General features: G+C 37.9%; 2 protein-coding genes and 1 non-coding gene across 13 annotated transcripts in view; 1 reads left to right on the plus strand and 2 right to left on the minus strand.

Annotated features, from left to right (window-relative positions):
• The window catches only part of Elf1 (E74 like ETS transcription factor 1), a 92,698-nt gene extending 82,730 nt beyond the window's left edge, over positions 1-9,968 (minus strand). For 5 of the 7 annotated variants that reach the window (XM_063232711.1, XM_063232710.1, XM_063232709.1 and 2 more), the window contains exon 1: positions 9,829-9,968. The gene's annotated coding sequence lies outside the window, so the exon portion shown is untranslated. The remainder of the gene's footprint in view (positions 1-9,828) is intronic. The other 2 variants (XM_063232706.1, XM_063232712.1) reach the window with 2 other exon arrangements.
• Positions 9,727-9,798, minus strand: Trnae-uuc (transfer RNA glutamic acid (anticodon UUC)). The gene has a single exon. It is a non-coding gene; the product is annotated as a tRNA-Glu (tRNA).
• The window catches only part of Wbp4 (WW domain binding protein 4), a 31,653-nt gene continuing 19,258 nt past the window's right edge, over positions 9,952-22,346 (plus strand). For 2 of the 5 annotated variants that reach the window (XM_063232713.1, XM_003477295.5), the window contains exons 1-8: positions 10,395-10,594; positions 11,535-11,607; positions 13,231-13,293; positions 13,380-13,503; positions 16,393-16,560; positions 17,992-18,038; positions 18,469-18,544; positions 21,117-21,301. In XM_063232713.1, coding sequence (XP_063088783.1) covers positions 10,593-10,594; positions 11,535-11,607; positions 13,231-13,293; positions 13,380-13,503; positions 16,393-16,560; positions 17,992-18,038; positions 18,469-18,544; positions 21,117-21,301 — 738 coding nt within the window. In that variant the 5' untranslated portion in view covers positions 10,395-10,592. Of the gene's footprint in view, positions 10,128-10,394; positions 10,595-10,619; positions 10,790-11,534; positions 11,608-13,230; positions 13,294-13,379; positions 13,504-16,392; positions 16,561-17,991; positions 18,039-18,468; positions 18,545-21,116; positions 21,302-22,346 lie in introns of those variants that run through there. The other 3 variants (XM_063232714.1, XM_063232715.1, XM_063232716.1) reach the window with 3 other exon arrangements.

Raw genomic sequence — 22,346 nt, forward strand, 5'->3', positions numbered from 1 at the left:
CTGATAAACAACTGATAAGCAATGCCTTTCTAGCTATGCTAGATTAAGCAGAAAAAAGTAAAGGAAACAAAAATATATGACTCCCTGAATTTTAAAAAGCATCATGACTGCAGCTAAGGCAAAGGGTAAGTAGGGCAGGGACAGGGGTTTAGCTCAGCAGCGTAAGTGCATGCTTGGCAAACGCAAGGTTGAGTTCAAGCCCCAGGTTCCCAAAAATAAATAAATAAATAAATAGAAATTTTAAAAAAGGATAACTAGGGCAAAAACAGTAACAAGAAGCCTAGACAACTAGTTTGAATGCATTTGCCAAAATTCAGCAAAAGCTTTACAAAAAGAAAAAAATCCTTGCTCTACTTAAAAGACCAAAAGTAAAAATCTTTGACAATATATCATGAATAGTAAAACAGAAAACACAATAAGTCTACTGTCTTCAACAGCAGACTCAGTCTCAAAGAAAAATGACCTTGGAAACAGATTAACCAATGGCCAGATAACCAAGTGGGAAAGTCTTATTTGTAGTTAGTAGATCCTGTTAAAAGAATCACAAAAATGTGTATTTTTCAAATATTTCATAGAGCAGATGGAACGTATTTTTAATTCAATTTCTTCCTGAAAAGAAGCACAATTTGACTATTCAGTGTCACACAGAGCCCACTCCCAATTGCTGTTCTTTCTCACTCCCTTCATTTTGCAGGCAAACTTCCTAAAAACTCTGACTACACTGAACTTACCAACCCACTCTATCTTTTCTACTCCCACTCATTTTTAACTCATTCTAATTAATCCTGCCCCTGTTATGACTCCTTTGTTTTTGTACCAAAAAGACTGAACTCACAACCTTGCCTTTGACACACAGGAACTTGTGCTACTGAGCTAACCCCCTGGGGGCCTCCTGTTATGACTCTAAACTTGGTCTAATTAAATTCAACAATCTCATAGCGCTAAATTCAGTCAACATTTTCACAACTAGTTACGTTAATTTTACTATTTGAAATTCTTCTTTGTCTTCTCTGAAGCCAGACAATGTTCTCCCCTAATTTTCCCACAATTCTGAAAAGCTCTTCCTCAAATTTCCTTGCCATACTTCCTCACTATTCAGTGCACGAGATCCTAATAGTTTCAAGTCACCTTCTCACTGCAGGCTCTTACTAAGCAAATTTGCCCATGTCTAGGGCTTCAAACTACCAAGTCAAAACACAAAGGTCAAAAGCTACCTATGCTCAATTATCCTTGACAATTTCCTCAAACATACTCTTTAAGTACATTTTACCACATTAACACAGGCTATGTTGGTGATCAACACTGCATATCACCTGAACATAATTAATCATTTTTTCCTCCAATATTTAAGTACATAATTTTTTCTCCTTACTCCCACAGCACTCTAACTCCACACTCTTCCCTGAAAACTCAGCAAACCAAGTGTTACGGTACTGCCTGGATTGCCAGGACTCAGGAGGCTGACGCAGGATTGCCCTGATACCAAGGCCAGCCAGGCCATAGAGAAAGTTCAAGCCTAACCTGAACTACACACCAAGATTCTGTCATACAAAGAGAAAAAGAAGGAAAGAAAGAAATCATTATCTGCCCATTCTGTTTAAAATAAGATTAAAAATGTTAGTACAGCCTATAATGTGGAGATACGTGCCATACTCTTTCTGCTTCCAGCCCTCCCAAACGTCTTTTATTTCCCAAAGTATTCTCTATCTGTGTACACCAGAAAAACCTTCCCTGTCAACTTTGCTGGTGGCTGTACCGTTCTCTGACATACCCACCCTTTCTTATAATTGGGTGGGTGCCTCCTAAGCTATTCACGAGCGTGATTTAGCGACAGGTCCCCAGCCTTCCTAGTTAAAAGAGTCTTCTGTATCCATTGGCATGAGAGAGTATTAGTGATAAATACATATGTTATAAATGATGGAGTAAAACCCAATTATTACCTTGGAAAGTTTAATTAAGTAATTAAATTTGGAAACAGATAAAAAGCTTCATACAGAGCAATACTGAATGCATCACAAATTTTAAAAAAAGTTTCCTGGTCTCCACAGATCTTGAATCCAAAAAACAGATTTCAATTAAAACACTAAGACTACAAATAAAGATTTATGACAATCTCGAAGGTCTCTATGATCCAAAAGTCACTAAGCTAAGATACTCAAATATCTAAAAGTACCAAAAAGGGTTTTTTTGTTTCGGTACTAGGGATGGAACTCATGACCTCATGCTTGCCAGGCAGAAGCTTGTGCCCCTGAGCTATATTCCCAACAACCCACCCCCCAAAGTTTTAAATCAAAGGTATTTATTTAACAGTGTATAGCATACATTCAAAAACACTAACATTCTAATGGATGCAAATGCAAACACCTGTAATTCTAGCTACTTGGGAAGTTAAGGAGGACCGAAAGTTCAAGGCCAACATGAGCAACTTAGCAAGATCTGTCTCAAAAAATAAAAATGGTTAGGGACATACCTCAGTATTACAGCACCCCTGGGTTTGACTGCCAGCACACTAAGGGGGAAAAAAAACTCCACACAAAACTTACTAAATGATTATTGCTTTATCAGAATTCCAAAATTATTTTTCAAAGAAAGAAATGTTTTATTACTTGCAATGGTGAAAATGAAAAATATGTGAAAAGCAAAAGGGAACACTATCAATGATCCTAAAGGTCATCTTTACATAGTGTAAAAAGACAAGCACTTTGTGAAAATGAAGTTTCTTAAATTACAATTAAATGGGGGCTGGGGGTTTAGCTCAGTGGCATAAGCACCTGCCTTGCAAGCAGGCGGTCGTGAGTTCGATCCCCGGTACCGATAAAAATGAAAAAGACAAAAAAAAAAAAAAATTACAATTAAATGTTATACTAAAACGTTTTGTGGGTGTGGCTACCCCTGCCATGTGGTGGGAATTGAACTAGGGCTGTCACTTGTGGCACTGAGATACATAAAGTCAGAGTCTTACTAAATTACTAGATTGTGTAGGCTGGGTTTCTTATTTCCTCCATTTCCCAGAGTGCTGGGAAGCTATCACATTTGACTTAAAAGCTACTTTTTAGAAAAAGTTCAATGTCGGGCTGGGAATTTAGCTCAACGGCATAAGCGCCTGCCTTGCAAGCAGGCAGTCGTTAAGTTCGATCCCTGGTACCGATAAAAACGAAAAAGACAAAAAAAAAAAAAAAAAAGTTCAATGTCATTTGTGGTTTTTAAAAGGCTAATATATAGGATAATAAAACCATTAAAATGTTAGAAAATACAAAAAATACCTCTATTTTATTGGTTACTTCCAATGTTGTACCTAGAAAAGAAGCAAACAAACCATAAAGTACTTTGACTATTTTCATTTTTCTAATTTTGAGAGGCAGGGTCTTGCTAAGTCACTAAATTGTTCAGGCTGGGCTAAACTTGCCAACCTAACTGTAGGCTTAACTGTCAAGACTGCTGGAGATTATAGTCATGTGCCACCATGCCTACTTTCTAAAAGTTATTGTACTCAAACTATTTTTTAAAATGGTAGATATTTTGTGAACTCAAATTTTTTGAGACAATGTCTTGCTATGTTGCCCATGCTGGTCTTGAACTCCTGGCTCAATCAGCCTTTCTTCCTCATTCAGCTTGATGGGTCTGGAGAAAAGTATCACCATATCCAGCTAGACGTTTGCATTTTTATTACAACCTACTCAAAATTAAAGTGTATGTTGACTATAGATACAAGATAACACAATTAGCAAAAAATAATTCTGAAAAGCCAACTATAATCCCACACATTTACTTTGAAAAAATTAATTAAAACATTTAAAGTTTACTATGCTTGTCATGCTTCACACTTTTTAGAAAAACTGTCTCAGAAATATTTGAATATTAAATTTTCTTTTGGTACTGGGGATCGAACTAATGACCTCATGCTTGACAGGCACGTGCTTACACTACTGAGCTAAATCTGAAGCCTGAATATTAAATATTCTTGATATTATAATTCTACCAGTACGCCAATACCAAAATGTAGCATTCCTAAGCCCAGGTTTCAGATAACTTAAGGGGTAAGGGATTCCTTTAATCCATTCTCATGAGCCTGGATATCAGAATGTATAATTGCCAACCTCAAATGCTACTTCAACTCATTTCTGCTTTACAATGACACAAATTTTAAGCACCAAATGGCTGCTCCACCCCTACTGACATCTAAGGGAATTCAAGTGTGTATGCCATTGACAACATAGGTATAAACAGCTCATCTGTATGGAGAGTTATTTTGCAGACTCCAAGATTGAACCATTTCTTGAGCTGCAGAGAGCAAAGTCAGTCTTTCATAATCATTTTATTTTGATTTTTTTAATCTGTGTGCAGACTACCCTTCTGGATAACTCATACACAATAAAATCCAAACTCATTTATGTAAGTACACCTAAGGTAATTCATTAAAGCATGAATAACTTTTAACTAAAACCAGCTCTACTAAAAGTGAAGAAACAATTCGTTTCCTCTGCGCCAAAAGGGGGAATTTTCACATATTTTCATGAAGTGTAACACACCAAGGACATCATATGCACTATAAAACAAGATTTTTTAAAAACCAGTACCAAAAAAAGGATCGTTTCACAATAGGCCTACATGCCACAGCATTTTAAAAAACAAGCTTTTGCATATGATATTCCTATAGCAAAGAAGCATCTAAAAGTCTGAAAAGCATACTATCTATTTTTTTTTTTTTTTGGCTTTTTCGTTTTTACTGGTACCAGGGATCAAACTCATGACTGCCTGCTTTCGAGGCAGGCGTGCGCTTAAAAAGCATACTATCTAAATTCTTAAATTTCTGTGCAACTTTTCAAAGCTATTGATTGTGCTTTTACATTCCCTTTATTTAAAAGCCTCAGAAACAGTTCAGAAAACAAATGGCCAAGCCTTCTATTTTAATAAGCATAACCATACACACCAATGAGAAAGAACCACAGCCAGTTATAAAATAAGAAATTTCAAATAAACGAAGCTTTACTATAATGCTTGAGGACTTTAGTTCTAAGTTACATTGTCCACTGGGTGGCAGTCTCATAGCTTTAATCTTGTCCCTGGATTCAATATACAATTTCAGTATTTGAAAAGATATACACAATAAATTTACTATTTGATCAAGCCTTAGAACAAAAACATCCTGTCTTCCCTCAAAGTATCTGTACTTCATAACTTTTCTATTTGTTTTTGAAGTTTTTAGTCTGTAGCATCTTAAATTATCTCCTTCAGTGACCCGCTTGGTGATACTTTCCCTTCTATTCTGCTGCCATTATCCTATTTATAGAAAAACTTAAAGGAGAGTTGTTAGAAGATCACTGTACTGCAGGAGACCCCAGTGTTGATCAGGGCCTAACCTAGACAGAGCAAGAATGGGAACAGAATGAGAAGGTGGGTATGGACACCTCAGAAATAAACCTTCTACCCACTAGTTCATTCTGAACGGTACTATCAAATTAATTTCATCAGAACAATCATTTTGCCAGAAATTCCTTTCCCTAGTTAAGTAAAATTCCTTAGTCCAAAATGTTAGGTCCTTTCAAAATCTTTGTCAAGAGTCAAGAAAACTTGAACAGGTTTTGCAACCCCTGATTTTAATTCATTTAATTCTCAAATATTCCTTGAATGTTCACCAGGTGCCAGTCACTGCTCCACGTCTAGTGATACAGAAGGAAACAGGAGGGCCCCACTGTAAAGTTATACTTCCCACAAGGCAGTCCATTAGGGGCAGGGGCCAACCCCCCCAGGCACTGCCAGCTCCCCACAGGTAAGGGCTGAGGGCCCTCCAAAGTGAGAACCACTGGAAACACACTAGGCTGTGACCAGATAAGGCAGGAGTCTGGATTGGGGAGGGTTAGGGTTGAGTAAAGACATCACAGATCTGCCAGAGCACGACATTGTTCCCTAATCTATTTTTGCAGCCTGTTTCCCTTTCCTATCTTACTTGTTCTCCCAGCCAGCCAAACTATGCTCGCAACTCTGCTTCTGTTTCCTCTGAATGCCTTGGTTCCTTCCCCATACAACCAACAAAAGTTGAACAGCCTTCCAAGTCCACCTCAACTGCAGCCTGCTGGAGTGGCCTTTCCCCCTGCTCACACAAATGGTGATGTGAATTTTGGAGACTGACCTTTGGTTTGGCATCCTCTGCACTTATCACACTGTGCATTGTAACCTGTACTATTTGTACTTAACTTCTTCCATACTTATAAGCATGTGCTTTATTCTTGAAGTTACCTAGAAATGAGAGTTCACTGTCATATTATTCCATCATTAAAGTAACAACCAAATGCTAACTGTAAAATCTGCAGAAAAAATATTCAATGTTTTCCAATCCTTAAATTCTGCCGAGATACATCAGAAAGTACATTTGAAGCACATAAAATTCAGTGTTTTTTAACTAATATGACAATATGTGATCATCATTTTTAGTCACCCTAATCGTACCTACATTGGCAGGCAACCGCCCATTCCCTTTTTCATCGACAGCAACTACTAATCCTATTTCGCCGTACATTTCCTTATTCCATCCATTTCACATAAATGCAACCAAATGATCTTTTTTTCAGTACTGAGAATTGAACCCTTCACACTGATCTATTTCCCCAGGCCTTTTATTATTTTGAGATGGTTCTTGTGATTGTCACGCCTCAGCCTCCAAAAGTGCTTGGATTATAATCATGCAATACTGTACACAGCAAAACGGAGTCTAGCTTCATGTCATGTTCTTGCTAGCATGTCCAACCTTTTGTCTTGCCTAGGTGAACCGAGCAAAGAGGAATTACCTTGGCCACATATAAAGTACAGTTACTATAAATAAAATATATATTTCTGCAGAATATTATTTTTTTAAAAAAGGAGGTCAGCTAGGCATTGTGGCACATATTTGTAATCCCAGCATTTTGGAGGCTGAGGCTGGAGGTCAGATGTGAGTTCAAGGCCTGCCTAAACTGTGTGGTAAAATCCTGTCTCAAAAGGACTGGGGTGGGGGAAGGCAAATGGCCTCAGGCCACAGGCTAAATATACCTGACCCTATATTGTTCTTCAAACTCATCCATGTGTGGCATCCACCAGTACTTCATTTCTTTTTTATTGCCAATAATATTCCCTTGCATGAACACACATTTTACTTATTCATCAATTGATGAATGGACGTTTAGGCTGTTTCCACTTGCTTGCTACTATACACATCTGTGTACAACTTTTCATGCAGACATATGTTTTCATTTATCCTGGGTATATACCTAAGAATGGAAATGCTGCGTCACTGTGTTTAAAATTTTAAAGAATTACCAAACTTTTCCAATGTTACTATACCATTCTACAGTTCTCCCATTCTACCGTTCTTCTAGAAGAGTATGAAGTTTCCAAATTTATATATTGTTTGAGTTCTACAGAACAAGAACAATTTTGTTTCTGTATTGTTTGAATCTTCTTTAAAAAGACTTACATATTCTGGCTATATTCATCTATATTCAGACTTTTCAAAGAGTGGTTTTTTAAAATTCCAGGAACATAATGAGGTCACTCCTTGGGGTAAAACAATCTGTTACCTGGTGAAGTTACCTGGTTAAAATTCCTTTCTCCTTTTCCAGCTTGACCTCCCAAGCCTCTCCCCCTCCAGGCATTCTGAGCTCCTGCAAGCACCAGGACTCCTCCTCCCTCCACCTCAGTCATGATTCACATTCCCCACCAGAAGAAATACAACCAGTTCTTCAAGGCTCAAGGCAAACACCCTTCCCTTCTTGGCTCTTCTCTCCAGGCCGCTTTCCAGGGCAGGACTCAATCCTTCCCTCTGTGCTCCAGGAGCAATTGTGTATCTCTGATGTTGTATATCCCACCTAGTCCAAAACTACAATAAAATCATCCATGTCTTGGGCAAGGATGTTGTTATCTAACATCCTCTTCACCTCCCCCCAAGTACATACAGTCCTATGACTAGTTGCAAGTGTTGAAAGTTCATTTTAAAATAATATCTATTTTAGCACTATTTGCTACAACACGATGCCAAGTCATTACAAAAATTAAGCTCCCTCTGGAGACAGGGTAGAGGTAGACGTCTTTCCAAATTCAAACCGAATTCTTTAGTAAACAATCTTTAATAACACTATATTACCCCTTATTTAAAGGAGACGCTTTCACTTTCATTACCTATTCAAGAATTGGCCGATTCCTGCACCTCTATCTAAAGTTCATAATTAATAAATATCACCAAGAATTTACGTCTCTAAAGTACACAGAAGAGCCGGGCATGGTGAGCACAATGTAATCCCAGCACTCCAGAGGCTGAGGCAGGAGGATACCTGAAAATTCGAGACCAGTCTGGGCTACAAAAGTGAGCTCAAGGTCAGCCAGAACTGCACAGCGAGGCTCTGTCTCAAAAAGATAAAAGAAAGAGAGAGAGAGAGAGAGAGAGAGAGAGAGAGAGAGAGAAAGAAAAAACAGGAACAGAGAAGGTGAAAAAGCTCACACAACTAACAACAAAAGTGATTAGTCTATGTGATTAGTCTATCCAGCAGCTACTAACAAAACACATCTGAATATCAGTACCTTCAAAAGCATCTGATGGTAAGTGGCATGTAGTAAACACTCAAAATATTTGAACTCATGAAGATGATTTACATGGCTTTTAACTGTGGCAGTCTGCTCTTTTTTTTTTTTTTTTTAAGAAAGTAAAGCTGATTGTTAATCGCGCAGATCACATTAACAAATACTTTCAAACTCACTGTGCATTTAAAGTTATAAAACAAGAACACACAACCAAAAGTTCTGCTCTTAGAAATGACCCTGACTAGAAACTATCTCAAAAGTCATTTTTTCCTTCTGTGTCCAGAGGCCTGATAGACTAAACATTATAGTTGCCCCTATTTTCTAAGTTCAACTTGCATTTAAGATAACGCTTTTGTTTCATTTACAGCTCACATGTTGCTGACACAGCTGCCCCTTCTTTGTAATAAACACAGGGCTTCTATATTTAAAAATACAGTGAAACTTTGTTGTAACATCCCCTCCCCAGTCTCTGGCCAATTTCTCTCTTCCAAGCTCCACCTCCACTCCAGGATTTTTTAATCATTAGTCTTTTGGAAAGTTAATTTTCTTCTTTAAAGACATCACACCACAGTGGTGTATTTCTGCTCTGCAGCTCACTGTGCTTGTTTTACGGGGGAGAGAGGGAGGGTCTCTTCCCAAAACCCGGGGTGCTTTACAGAGACGAGCGTCAGGCTACCCGGCCGCGCTGGCCTGCCTCGCGGCTGGCCGGGGCGAACACGGCCGCCGGGGGCGGTGGAGGGGACTGAGGACCGTGCGACCTCCCCGGGGGGTACCGCACAGGAGGTCTCGTCAACGCCCTGCAGACGCCCCCCGGGGGGGAACACTCGCCCCGCACCTCCCCGAAGTCCGCGGGGGCAGCCGGGCTGGGTGTGGGCCTGAGAGGGGAACGGGGAGGAGATAAGCCGGGCCGCGGTTAATCATCACCCCGGAGCGTCTGGAAGGCTACGCGCCGGAGCCGGCGAGGCGGGGGAGCAGCCCCGGAGAAAGTGAAACTCCCTCCCGCACGGCCCCGCGCTCCGAGCGCCCACAGCTGCGGACCAGCGGACGGCGCCACCAAAAACCACACGGATGCGTTTCCCACAAGCTCACTCTAACGGGACTGAGGAAAACTGGCCAAAGCCACAGAAGATAAATAAGTGCGTTCCCCAAAATCGATGTTTAAAAAGCAGTACACCATTCCCATACCGGGAGTCGAACCCGGGCCGCCTGGGTGAAAACCAGGAATCCTAACCGCTAGACCATATGGGAAGTGCTAGGGAGGGCGCGCCCGTAACTCACCTGACAAGAGCAGGCGCCGCCGCCACCTCGGCTACGCGGCCCCTCGCCGTTCCCGCCGCCGCCGCCGCCGCCGGCTCTCCGACGCCGAGCCGCAGCCGCGCTGTCCACCCGCGGGAACGAGCCCGGCCGGCGCGCGCGGGCGTCGTGGGAGAGGCGGGGCCGCGCCGCGTCTCACGAAAGTTCTACGGCGAAGTCCCGCGACTCTCCGGGACCCGGGGCCAGCGATTTCAGCTTTAACTCCGACAACGGCCCCCAGCCCACAGGTCCGGGTGACTCCGGGTGACCACTCCGTGGTCAAAGTGCGTGCAGACTAGTTGGCAAAGTAGAGGGCGGCGACGTCTACTGGGAACAGCTGTTTGCGTTCGGGGTGGAGGCGGCGCGCGAGCTCCTTGGCCGGCAGCCAGCGAGCCTAGGACAGTGGTGGTTCTGAACCTCAGGGAGGACAGAGAGAAAGCCGGGCTGGCGCGGGGCTTTGAGTTCCTATCCCTCGCCTCAGGTCCCGTCGCGCCTTCGCCCCTTCTCGGTGACCTCAACCCCTTTAATACCAACCCCACCCCTCAGAAGTGGAGAGCGCCGCCCCTGTGGGGGGAGGGGGAAAGGAGGAGATTTCAAACGCGGATTGAGTCTTCTGGGTACCCGTAGAAGGGAACCGTGGACCGCCGGTCCCGGGCTTGGGGAGAGGTGGCAGTGCACTGAGTTGTTTTTGGGTGGGCCACGCGGCGGGCTTGCGCCGCTTGACGACGCGCGGAGCGGCTGGCGCAGTCATGTGAGTGAGTTTGGTCTCAGGCCCTAAACAACGAAATGTTTCTTCGGGCCGCTGTCTCCCCCCGGGATCTCCACCCCTTGTCGTCCTTGGTTGTAGGCGTGACGGATTCGGATTTAACTCGCGTGAGACCGGCTCCTGAACTGCTGGGCCGGTTTTCTGGGCAGGGAAGAAATGCTACCCTGTGGAGCGCCCTGGGTGCGAGCCTCAGGGGTCTAGGCTGGGAGGTTGGGCCGGTTACGGTGGCGGAATTGGATGGCCGGTACGGGGAGGGGTGGACGCGGCGCCGTCCCTAGCTGCGTGGTCAAGGGTGGCGGGCGCTCTCTTGTCGGTTCCGAAGACGCTTAAACCTCGAGGTATTGTAGAGCTTTGGTGTTGCACTCTGGCCACCGCTGTCCACTTCAGAAGGCCGCTTCTGGATAGTGTAATGATTTTCATTTGATCGGCGAGGTCTTTTGGCTTTTGCGGCTCTTGGCCCTGGGGCTCAAGAACAACCTATAGTAACTGATCGTCTTGGAGGAAACACAGTCTTTTCCACAAAGTAGTTTTGTGTTTTGTTCTTTTGATGAAAGTAAATTTAAGATCAATTTGAGTTTTCTCGCAGGCCTCATTACCGCGCCCATCCCACCACCACAAAATCAGAAAGGACCGGGAAGGATGGTTTGTCTTTGAGACGTTCCTTGTTTCTTAATACTTATAGTGACAAAAATTTAAAAAATGTTTAATTATTTTATTTAAAGCAACTTATAATAAATCCCCTGCTGACCTTTCCTGTTCTACTGACAACAAAGTTTTAGTCGACTTGCCTGCTCTAGGTAAATAATAAATCAGGGAGCCTTGTTAGCAGAATTCTGTAGCCGAAGCATACACAATAGATGAAACTAAAGCGTGCACAATTCTACCTTAACTTTGAAAAACCTTAAACTTCTTTTCCTTTTTTCAGGGCCGACTACTGGAAGTCACAGCCAAAGAAATTCTGTGATTACTGCAAGTGCTGGATAGCAGACAATAGGCCTGTAAGCTGGTTCCACTCTCAGAGATCTTTATAATGTTATGTATATGGCCTATTGCTTTTTGATCTATGTTCAGAGTTTACAGAGCACTTTCATATACACCGCTTCAAAACATCGAAAAATTTTTAATGTCATATCATTTCCTTTAAGAAAGCATGAGCCTCCATCCTTTTCATCAAACTGTATTTGATTGTGAAGCAGAATTATTTCTGTGGCCTTTCTGGAAATGACCAACTAGTGGATAATCTTATCCTGTGTTTATTATTATTAAACAACTACTGTTAAACAGTATAATGCTGGTGTTTGTAGAATTATCATATATAGTACTGCAGTAAAAATGGGAAAGCCCGAAAAATATCAAAAGATTGTACTAGTATTTCTTACATTTCCTGTTCTACAGATGTTTGAACATATCTCTTCTTGTAAATTAAAATAACTTTCAAAAAAGATAAAATTGATTAATTTTAATGCAAACTGGTCCCTTTTATCAAATGATGCTAGGGAACTGAACCTCCTTTATTATACCTTCTGACTGGATTTCACTTACAACCAGACACTTGAAATTTAGGAAGAATTTCAGGTTGTTTAGATAGATAGTAATAGTCACTTATCCATCCCCTTCCCATCCATCCTAGTTATCACACAGTTTACCATTTTTTTACTTTTCTGTTTATCTTTTTATTGTTTTCATATGCATATAGATATTCTTATACCATCCTACACAAAAGGTGACATTGTGTATATATTCTTTCCTACACCATAGTTTTTAAGAATCACAATATTGGCTTTTCTGTATACATACATAGATTTCAAGCTTCTATATTTTCTGTTACAGCAGCCTATGTGACTGTACCACATTTTATTTATTTAATTTATTATTTTAATAATAAATTAAAATTTATTTTACCAAGCCCCTAGATGGACACATGGACTGTTAGCACAAACAGTGTTACACAGTAAATAACCGTATATGTGACATTTTGTACATACACAGGCATATCTGTGAAATAAATATCCACAAATGGGATTGTTTGATTAAAGAGTAATTGTAATTTTTATAGATATTCTAAAAGTGTTCATAGGAATTGTGCATTTTTTTAGCATCACTACCTTGAATAAAAGTGTTTGTTTATACTTTTTTAATTGTCTGAATTTTAAATGTCTCTTTATTAGAATTTTGAGGAAGACATTCAAGATCATTGTCCTTTAAGTTACCAAATAGAATGATAAAATTCTGGAGATTTACTGGTTTTGATGTTTGATGTTGAAAAGTGTTTCTTTCAAAAATTTTCCACTTTTTTTGTTTCATGTTTGAAGTCTTTTTAATTATAGTCACTAGACTAGTTAATGTGTATCTTGTATTTTTCTCCCATTAATATGGTCATCCTGTTTTATTTTAAGAACCAAAGTAAAATCTAGTTAGAAAGTATAATAAATGAGGTTCAAATATGCTAGCATTATTTAGTAAAACGGACCAGTTTGCATTAAAGTTAATGAGTTTTAATCTTCTCTGCAAATCATTTTAATTTGTTTGCTTATATGCCATTCATATATTGTATTTACTGTGGGTTTTATTATACTTACGTAACTTTCCTTTGTTTTTTTCTCTTTTTTTGTTTCATTTAGAGTGTTGAATTTCATGAGAGGGGAAAGAATCATAAGGAAAATGTGGCAAAGAGAATCAGTGAGGTAATACAGATTGGTTCTTTGCTAGTTTTTCTATATAAATATCAATATTTTTATCTTATTTTTACCTTTATACATGTCCTCCATAGATTAAACAAAAGAGCCTGGATAAGGCAAAAGAAGAAGAAAAGGCATCAAAGGAGTTTGCTGCAATGGAAGCAGCTGCCCTGAAAGCATACCAAGAAGATTTGAAAAGGCTTGGCTTAGAGTCAGGTAAAATGAACAGCCATCATGTTTTAAAAGTAACATGAGCTTTTGTTGGTTGCATAAAGAAGTTATATACTCAGAGTGTACTCTGCTTTTTTTATACCCTATTTAAACTATAAGATTTACTTATGCACTTTTACTTTGATTTTAATACTTCCTGTATTAACCATACTACCTTTGCAACTCCACTCCTACCTCTGTCCTAGCTGAGTAGTTAATTTCAGAGGTGCTTCGAGTGTTCTAAGTGTTATCATTATTCAGCTTCAACGTAGCTGTTGACTAAAAAGTAATCCTTGCAGGAGATGGAAAAGATCAAAGTATGTTATGTGCATATATGACTGCCAAAATGAAACCTATTAGTTTAAATAGCCAATAAAAAGAGTGGAAAAAAATCTTGCAAAAAAAAAAAAAACCCTAGCATAATTAATGATCATTTTATCTATATGGCCAAAATTATAAATCATCTATTTTTATGGCTGAAAATATAATAAAGTAGCCTTTTACAGACAATTTACTGTACTACTACAAGACAGTTTATTTTGAGTTGAAAATAAAGTTCCAGGTAACAGGTATTTTCACTATCTATCATGTAATTGAACTGAGACTGTAATCTGGGGAACTTTAGGGAGCATTTCTTCCTTGAGAAATCCATTGTTTTCAACACAAGCATATAGCAGATCTCAGTTGATCTGGCATAATCAACTTAGAATACTATTATTATATTTTCTTCCAGTACTAGGGATTAAACCCAGTGCCTTTGCCCTGAGTTACATCACCAGCCTTTTTTGTTTTTGTTACTTGAGACAGGGTCTCACTAAGTTGCTAAATTGTCCCAGCTAGCCTCAAACTTTTGATCCTGTCCTTCATCTCCCAGATTTCTGGGATTACAGGTATACACTACCAAGCCCAGCTAGAATGCTATTCTTAATCTCTAATAAAAGCAGCTTTCAATTAAAATTTTAAGCAGAATACCAATTGACATTGTGTTTGTTAAATAAGAGCAACTATATTTGGACCTTTCTTTGGTGATAGTGTCTGTCCAGGGATTGAACTCATAACCTTTGTTGTGAGCTACATCTCCATTTCTTTCTTTTAGTTTTGCTTTTAGAGTTTAGATAGCTTCTTACTAACTTGTTCAGGCTGGTCTCAATCTTAATGATGCTTTTGCCTCAGCCTTCTATGTAACTGTGATTACAGACATACCTAGTCTTTCATATTGTCTCTTAAAATATTATTTTGAACATTAGTAGTTAAGGAAGGTAAAAGAAATGTATGGTTCTGTGAAAGCATTTTGAGAGAGGAAAAAAATCGTTGGTGTTCTGGGAAATTGGAAATAGTCAAAAATTCACCTTTTATCTATTACATGAATTAAAAGTACAGCAATACAATACACTGTGCTAAGATTGCTGCAGATATCTTTAAAATTCTTTTAATGTTGCATTTGTGCCGTGATCTATTTGGAGGCTTCCTCAATGACAGTTAAATAGGTCTTTTAAATAAAAGCACATGGGGCTGGGGATTTAGCTCAGCGCATAAGCACCTGCCTTGCAAGCAGGCAGTCGTGAGTTCTATCCCCGGTACCGATAAAAAAAAAAAAAAAGCACAACATTCTTTAGTAGCTGTGGAATACGAGCACAGTCTTTGTGGTCAAACAGAATTGCCTCTCGCTAGTTATATAACCATGGAATTTTACTAAAATAACATGGTACAAATTGCTTATTACAGTGACCATATGTAGTAAGTTACATAAAGGTATACTATAGTTTATTTAACTAATTTCCTGGTCAACAGTTAGTTTGCTTAGAATTTTTCACAGGGACAAGGAGTGCTGTAGTATATTTCATTATGTAGGTATCTTTTCACATTTTCCATGTGGGTTCAGTTTCCAACCACAGATCATAGTAATATAAAAGTATGGATATACCTTATATATTGTAGATAATATTAAGTTGGGCTAGTGTACACTTTCATGAGGAAAAACAACTATTAACTAATGTTGGAAATACAGTACGTCCAAGTAGATACCTGATATATCAGACTAGCATAGGATTTGATCATTCTCTGAACTCATTGATCTACCAAAAACAAATACATTTTGTTTGCATTTTTTTTGCTGTGAAGGTAAACATTTGTTCTCTTGAGTTTGTTTGTACCACTGTACAATTCTTTCCACAATTCTGGTTGCAAACCAAATTGGATGAGAACCAAATCAAAGTCAGTGGTTAGGTTCAATGTTGACCTTATGTAGAAATTTAATTCTGTTCTCCACCAATGTAGTTTATGATCAAAATTATGAAAAGAATTAAGTTCGTGAACCAAACTGTTGCTGTGCTTTTGTCTGCTTTCCTATTGGAATGTTTGATTTGTAGGGAATCGTTGTTAGAAATGTTAACTTATATTCACTACAAATATTTTCCTCATATGTATATGTAAAATACAATACAAAGAAAAGAGATTAAAATTCTTTTGTTTTTGCCATACAGAAAGATCTTAATTTTTTTTTCCTAAAATCTCAGTGTTGAAAGATCTTAATTTTTATGTAGCTAAGTTTAGCATTCTTATACTTTGTGTGGCTCCCCCACCAACACTTGAATTAAAGGGCCTTTCTACTGAGCTACATCTCCTACTCTTTTTTTTTTTTTTTTAATTTTAATTTTGAGACAAAGTCTAAGTTGCATAAGTGGAATTAAACTTGCAGTCCTTCTGCCTCAGGCTCCCGGAGTACTGGAGTTAAAGGCATATACCACTACACCCTGGCTTTAGAATAAGTTTTAAAATAATGTCTAAAGTCCTGGAAAGAATCTATTAGACTTTTGAGTAAAGTAACATTATTAAAATATTATGACAGAAAAAAAGTTATTTCAGCATCTTTACCCTTCTCTCATTTTTTTCTAGATACCTCAGTGCCAAGCGTGTCACCAGTACCCAGCACTACCCCACCTCCCCCTGCATCAAATCAACCGAAAGAAAAGAAGAAGAAAAAAAAAGATCCTTCAAAGGGTAGATGGGTAGAAGGTGTAACCTCTGAGGGTTACTGTTACTATTATGATCTTATCACAGGAGGCAAGTCACTTAATCCCTTCTAGAAGAGAATAATTCCATTAGTGAAACAGAACAGTTTTTGTTTAGAATTTTTATTTGCTATTGAACATTTTAAATAATAAGAGACACTACTCTTTTGTTTTTTTGTACCGGGGACTTATACTTTGCAAGCAGGCAGTCGTGAGTTCGATCCCCGGTACCGATAAAAACGAAAAAGACAAAAAAAAAAAAACAATATGAACCACAAAATAAGGTTTGAAAATGCAAAGCCTAGAAAATTAATGAGTGGGGGTAAAATATAGGGTTCTTTAAAGATGTCAAAACAGAAGTATGAGACTGGAAAAATAGGTTAGGGCTATATTATGGGAAGCTGGGAGAACAATGGCATGATTTGCTGGGATATGAATTACAGGAAACAGAAATAAGTTTAAGTGGGAGAATAATGAATTCAATTTTGTATAATGCTCATTTCGAGGTACCTGTAGAGCATGTGGCAATTTTCAGTAGCTAATTGAGAGTCTGGAGTTAGGATTGCTAAATAGAGTGGGGATATAGATAATAGTATTAATGGCAATAAGTATATGAGATTACAGAGACTAGAGCAACAAAGAGTGAGTAGTACATATATTAAAGAAATGGATAGTAGAAAAGCCAATGAAAAACAGTGTCAAGAAGGTAGGGTATGAAGCTGGACATGGTGGTACACACTGTATTCCCAGCACTCTGAAGGCTAAGGCAGGAGGATTATGAATTTGAGGCTACATACGACAAGAACATCTCAAAAAGAAGATAGGAAATTAGATAAAGTAATGGAAAAACCTAGAGATGACAATATTATTTAATTATTGCCCTTTAAAATCAGTTTTAGACTGCATAGAAATAATGTTGCAGAATTTGACCTAAACCTTAAGTGAAATGTATATTGTAGTTCAGCAATGAAGAGAACCATCAGTGTGTACTAGGGATGAGATATCTTTCTCAAATATACTTAGAAACAATTTCTTTTTTCCTTTCTAGTATTTCCTTCACCATCCTACTTACATACTCTTACCTTCAGCAATACATGTTTTTTGATTCCTGCACACTTTATCTTGTTCCTCTTCAAAGTCCATTTTATTTCGTCTCTCACTGTCCCTTGCCCCAATATAACACAAAAGCTATTTCCTTCCTTCAAAATTTGCCATGCCTAAATTCCAGTGAACTCATCAAGAGAAGCCCTACCTCGACCTCACTCTTAGTAATTCCATAGAAATTCTAGTAACTTCTTATTCTTCATTCTGTTATTTTTTAGTTCCATAGAGTTTACCTGTATTCTAAACAATACTGCTGGAATGTATGTTTGTTTGATTTTCAATTATTTGCTACACTGGTATATCTGTTATTTTTTGCCAAATATTTTGGAGTTGTTTTTAAGCAAAAAACGTTTATAAACATCATATATTTTGCTTTTAGCATCTCAATGGGAGAAACCTGAAGGCTTTCAAGGAAATTTAAAAAAGGTAACTAAAGTACATTGGTAGTGTTTTAACTTTATTCTTTAAAATGATTAACTTTTGGGCTTTGTGTGAGCAGATTTACTTCCAAAAAAGCATACCCACCCATCCTTTCTTCCTTAATTCTTTTGTTAGAAGGTTGGATGGAAATAAAACAGTGGTATTGGTTCACAAACCCCATCCATGTAGATACTAGTTGGTTTGTGGTCAGTTGCCATCCAGATATTCTTGTCTGTCTGGAAGGGATTCCTGGCTTTCAGAAGTGAGATATTCTCTACTTGGATACTGGTACATGATTATCACAAACCAGGTTCCCTAATCAGGATTATCACCATCCCCAACTTCCAGATGTCGGGTGGAAAGGAATGGGTATCTTGGATGTTCAGTACATAATCATTATCTTCAGTTTATTCTAGTTTTTTTTTCCTCCTATTAGACAGCAGCAAAAGCCATTTGGGTAGAAGGTTTAAGTGAGGATGGTTATAGCTATTACTATAATACAGAAACAGGAGGTAAGTGTTATCTTTGACCATTTTAACTATCTAAATTATCCCTAAAACTGCTTATTAATCTGCTGACAAAATATCTGAAGATGAGAATTTTAGCATTAAATAATCAATTCTATAGCAAGCATATATTGTTTTTTATAAGTTAAAATCATTAATGCAGTAGAAAAGCAAGAAGATTCATCATGTATTATGGTATACAGCAATGGTGTTCTTAAAGCATATAGCATATGCAAATTTGAATCATTTTGACGACTTACTCGTTTTACTATGATTATTTTATAAACGTAATTTTCTTAGAAGGTACCTTACCTACTTCAACTTTTTTTCCTTTGATTTTGGAAATTAAACCCAGAGTCTCATGCTTGTTCTATCACTGAGCTGTATCCTGCAAAACCTCAACTTTCTTTTTCCTTTTTAAAAACCAAAATAAGCTATTTTAGCCATGACTACAGTTGTCAAATTTCCACTTTGACTAATTTAATGTTTTGAGTACATAAATATTTATGAAACATGCATGTTACTAGTTAGCTGAATTTTTCAAATGAATATTGTACCTAATTTCATTAAAGTTTTAAAATAATTGTACTTGGTTTTCTACTGTCATTAAATTTGCTGAAATGCCTATATTATTGATACAACTTGGGGAAAAGTTTTGTTTTTGTTTTAATTTCTACTATCCATAGGGGCTGGGGATTTAGCTCAGCGGCATAAGCGCCTGCCTTGCAAGCGGGCAGTCGTGAGTTTGATCCCCGGTACCGATGAAAAAGACCAAAAAAAAAAAAAAAAATTTCTACTATCCAAAACCTTCTAAATAGCATTAAACAGCAGTGTTTCTCTTTTAGTAAAATTAAACTGAATCTTTAATATAGTAATATAACATGGCTCTAGAATTAGAGCTAAGTTCAGTACACAACTTCTCTTACTAGTGACGTGATTATGGACAACTCTGATATCTATAAATTTATAAAATAGTACCTACTATATTCTCTGTGCTTAATTATTTGTATCTTGAAATTTCTCTTTGTTACTTGAGTGAAATCTGGATAAGGAAAAGGAGTCTTTTTGGTTAGTATCTACATGTTTTAAAGGGCTATACTTAATGACTTCAGCTTATGCCTATAACAAGGTAATTATTAGTAACAATTCTTTTTACTCTAAAACTATCTCAGTTGGTCAGTAAATTATGGAGCCTCCCTTTTATTAAGCTAAAAATAGAGATCTCCAAGACAATTAGATGCGCTTTCATTTTACAAAAAGTACCATGGACCACTAGATGGCAGTAGAATTCAATCAAGGTTTATTCCCCCAATGAAAATGACAAATTATATTGCTTCAGATTTTCATGTTATGATTTCATTTTATGGAAATCCCAGAACAATATTTGTGATAGTAAAGTTTAGGAAGTCTCATCACTTTCATTGTGTTTTCTGAAATTATTGTCAGATAAATTGTGTGAGTCCTTAAACTATCACCCAGTCATGTCTCTTCTAATTGAAGTTATAGTTTATATAACTAGTAAATCTGGCTTTGTAAATTAAAATCAATTTCTGAAAGATATAAGAACCAGAGATTTAAGAACCATTATTTATCTTTTTGGTCAAGTATTAGCATGAAGTGAATACAGTATTGCAGAAGTCACCGTCAAATTATAAGATCATGTGCATGTGAAAGAAATATTCATTGCTAGTATTGCTGAAATGCAAAAAAAAAAAAAACAAACTCATTTAACCAGCAGTGCACAAACATAGCTACTCATGACCTTAAATATGTAATAAAAAGTGTTTCTGTCAGATCAGCAACCTACTAAGGGTTAAAAATTACAAATGAGAGAAAGTATTAGGATTCAGTCATGGGTGGTAGTGCTTGCCTGTAATTTTAACACTAGGATGCTGAGGCAGGGAATCATTGGATTCAAGGCCAGCCTGGGCCGATAGTGAGTTCAAGGCCAGCCTGAACTACATAGTGAGACACTATCTCAAAAACACCAATAAATAAATAAATAAATACAATTTTTTTTAAGAAGTGCTAGAATTGATATATAAATAGTGTATTATTACTATATCTACATCTCTCCCCCAAAACTTCATGCAGCATAGACGGGGCTTTTTCAGAGGTAGCTAGATCTAGAATGTGTGATGCTGGTGTCAATTCATGAAGCACTAGTAGGATCAAGGGCACTAGGATTAAGGATGTGACTGCTACCCACCCTTAGTAACCTGGATAAAGTATAAGGGATAGAAAGAGCTGTAGTTGTGCCCTGTTCCTTTGCTACCTTCTATCTGCCATGAACTGTTCCTCTGCAATGCCACCTGCCTTGGAGCCAGCTGATTATGGACTGAAACTTCCACAAATTGTAAACTAAATAAAGCTTTCTCCCTTTAACTTTGGGCATTGGATATTTTGTCTCACAAATGAGAAGAGTAACTAATACATTAGCATGTCTTAAAATGTGTTGAGCAGGATCCAAATGGAAAAAACATGTCTCTCTCAGGCTAGCGACCTCCTAAAGGTTAATGATTGAAAGTGTTAGAATCGGTAAATAAGTAACATGACTATTAAAAAATGTGTTGAGCAGAATCCAAATGGGAAAAACCTGATGATTTCATTCCACACACTGGTAGTATGCCTTCTAGTAAGGTTGATGAAAAGCCAGTTGGCACCTTAGAAGAATCTGAATCATCAGATAGTAAATCCGATGGAGAACAAGACTCAAAAGGAGAAGTCTCTACAGAAACAAAACAGCTAAAAATAAAATTTAAGGTAAGTTCTTGATTTACTTATCACAAAAATTATCAATTTATAAGAAAGCTCAATAGACCTTCAGTCTTCTGGTGTAAGATAAAAATAAAGCCAGGACATGTTTAGAGTTTCTCTCCCCTATCCTTGATTCTGCTTTTCATGCCATGGACAATGAAGATATGAAAATATGAAATGGAAAATTCCAGAAATAATTGTAAGTTTTAAATCACATGCTTTTCTGAGTAGTATGATGAAATTTTTCTATTAATATTAATCCCTTACTATACCAAATTTTTATATTGAACTTTATCATAGAAATGCATGCTAAGGGAAAAATTTAATATCTCTAGGGTTTAATACTACCTGGTTTCAAGTATCAACTGATGATTTCATGTATTCCCAAAAATGGGCCTGTTGTGTTTTGGAAGCTAGATAAATTGTTGTACTATTTACTGATATGTTTTGAGAGACAAAATACTAATTTCATTTGAGACTGTAAGTTTTAAAGTATATTTTTCTTTTGTAAATGCTGGACAAACCAAGCTTAAAAGCAAACAGACAAATGATTGGATAGATCTGTGGAAGTATTTTGGTCCTATGCAATAAACAAGCATAGAGACAAGTATTTTTAGGATGTTAGCAAATAGGTACTTAAAAGTGATTCCTATTAGTAGGATGTAGTCTAGAGGAAACCAACAATCTCAAAACACAAGGAAAAATTAAAACTGTTACAAGTGGCAGTGGGGTAGGTGTTACAGTTTATGTCTGAATGTCCCCCCAAAACCGTGTATAGTCATAGGCGCACACCTACAGAATTTGTGATTGATTTGTGTATGCTGATTGATTTTTATAATTGATTTGTGCAATTGGTTCATGGATGCTGCTCCCCTAGTTCTGTGATACCAGTCACATGGAGGACTGAGCTGACATCTTTTCAAAGAGTTGCAAAGGAAACTACCCCAGGCCAATCACTCATTGTTGTACAGTTTGCAGACAGGTTTAAATCCAGCATGTGGTCCACTTGCCAATCTAGATTACAGGGTTTTATTATTCTAGATTAATAGAT

The sequence above is a fragment of the Cavia porcellus genome, unplaced genomic scaffold (assembly GCF_034190915.1).
Source record: "Cavia porcellus strain 051 isolate PalLab524CR breed Dunkin Hartley unplaced genomic scaffold, mCavPor4.1 scaffold_21, whole genome shotgun sequence".
Taxonomy (NCBI): domain Eukaryota; kingdom Metazoa; phylum Chordata; class Mammalia; order Rodentia; family Caviidae; genus Cavia; species Cavia porcellus.